The sequence below is a fragment of the Micropterus dolomieu genome, linkage group LG17, assembly GCF_021292245.1.
Source record: "Micropterus dolomieu isolate WLL.071019.BEF.003 ecotype Adirondacks linkage group LG17, ASM2129224v1, whole genome shotgun sequence".
In the NCBI taxonomy this organism is placed as follows: Eukaryota; Metazoa; Chordata; class Actinopteri; order Centrarchiformes; family Centrarchidae; genus Micropterus; species Micropterus dolomieu.
Window position 1 is genome coordinate 36,959,752 of NC_060166.1, and position 1,397 is coordinate 36,961,148.

Below are 1,397 nucleotides of genomic sequence, written 5' to 3' on the forward strand. Positions count from 1 at the left end.
AGGTGTACCTGATGGACAGACAGACAGACAGTAAAGACAAACAGTAGAGACAGAGAGGTGTACCTGATGGACAGACAGACAGACAGTAAAGACAAACAGTAGAGACAGAGAGGTGTACCTGATGGACAGACAGACAGACAGTAGAGACAGACAGTAGAGACAGACAGGTGTACCTGATGGACAGACAGACAGACAGACAGTAGAGACAGACAGGTGTACCTGATGGACAGACAGACAGACAGTAAAGACAAACAGTAGAGACAGAGAGGTGTACCTGATGGACAGACAGACAGACAGTAGAGACAGACAGGTATACCTGATGGACAGACAGACAGACAGTAGAGACAGAGAGGTGTACCTGATGGACAGAAAGACAGACAGTAGAGACAGAGAGGTGTACCTGATGGACAGAAAGACAGACAGTAGAGACAGAGAGGTGTACCTGATGGACAGACAGACAGACAGTAAAGACAAACAGTAGAGACAGAGAGGTGTACCTGATGGACAGACAGACAGACAGTAAAGACAGACAGTAGAGACAGACAGGTGTACCTGATGGACAGTAGAGACAGACAGTAGAGACAGACAGGTGTACCTGATGGACAGACAGACAGACAGTAGAGACAGACAGTAGAGACAGACAGGTGTACCTGATGGACAGACAGACAGACAGTAGAGACAGACAGTAGAGACAGACAGGTGTACCTGATGGACAGACAGACAGACAGTAGAGACAGACAGGTGTACCTGATGGACAGACAGTAAAGACAAACGGTAGAGACAGAGATGTGTACCTGATGGACAGACAGTAAAGACAAACGGTAGAGACAGAGATGTGTACCTGATGGACAGACAGACAGACAGTAGAGACAGACAGGTGTACCTGATGGACAGACAGACAGACAGTAGAGACAGACAGGTGTACCTGATGGACAGACAGACAGACAGTAGAGACAGACAGGTGTACCTGATGGACAGACAGACAGACAGTAAAGACAAACAGTAGAGACAGAGAGGTGTACCTGATGGACAGACAGACAGACAGTAGAGACAGACAGGTGTACCTGATGGACAGACAGACAGACAGAAAAGACAGACAGGTGTACCTGATGGACAGACAGACAGACAGACAGTAAAGACAAACAGTAGAGACAGAGAGGTGTACCTGATGGACAGACAGACAGAAAAGACAGACAGTAGAGACAGACATGTGTACCTGATGGACAGACAGACAGACAGTAGAGACAGACAGGTGTACCTGATGGACAGACAGACAGACAGACAGACAGGTGTACCTGAGCTATGCGGTGGTGCTGCAGGTTGATGACTCGGGACACGGCCATCTGCATGCTGCCGAACACGGCCACCACCTCCAGGATCTTATCATCAAAGGACGG

The 1,397-nt window shown here is 48.5% G+C and overlaps 1 protein-coding gene across 5 annotated transcripts in view; it reads right to left on the minus strand.

Annotated features, from left to right (window-relative positions):
* The window catches only part of LOC123985518 (diacylglycerol kinase delta-like), a 40,101-nt gene that overhangs the window by 10,442 nt on the left and 28,262 nt on the right, over positions 1-1,397 (minus strand). The window contains exon 23 of one of the 5 annotated variants that reach the window (XM_046073086.1): positions 1,296-1,367. The exons of the other annotated variants lie outside the window; for them this stretch is intronic. Within the exon in view, the coding sequence (XP_045929042.1) occupies positions 1,296-1,367 (72 nt within the window). The remainder of the gene's footprint in view (positions 1-1,295; positions 1,368-1,397) is intronic. 5 annotated transcript variants of the gene reach the window in all.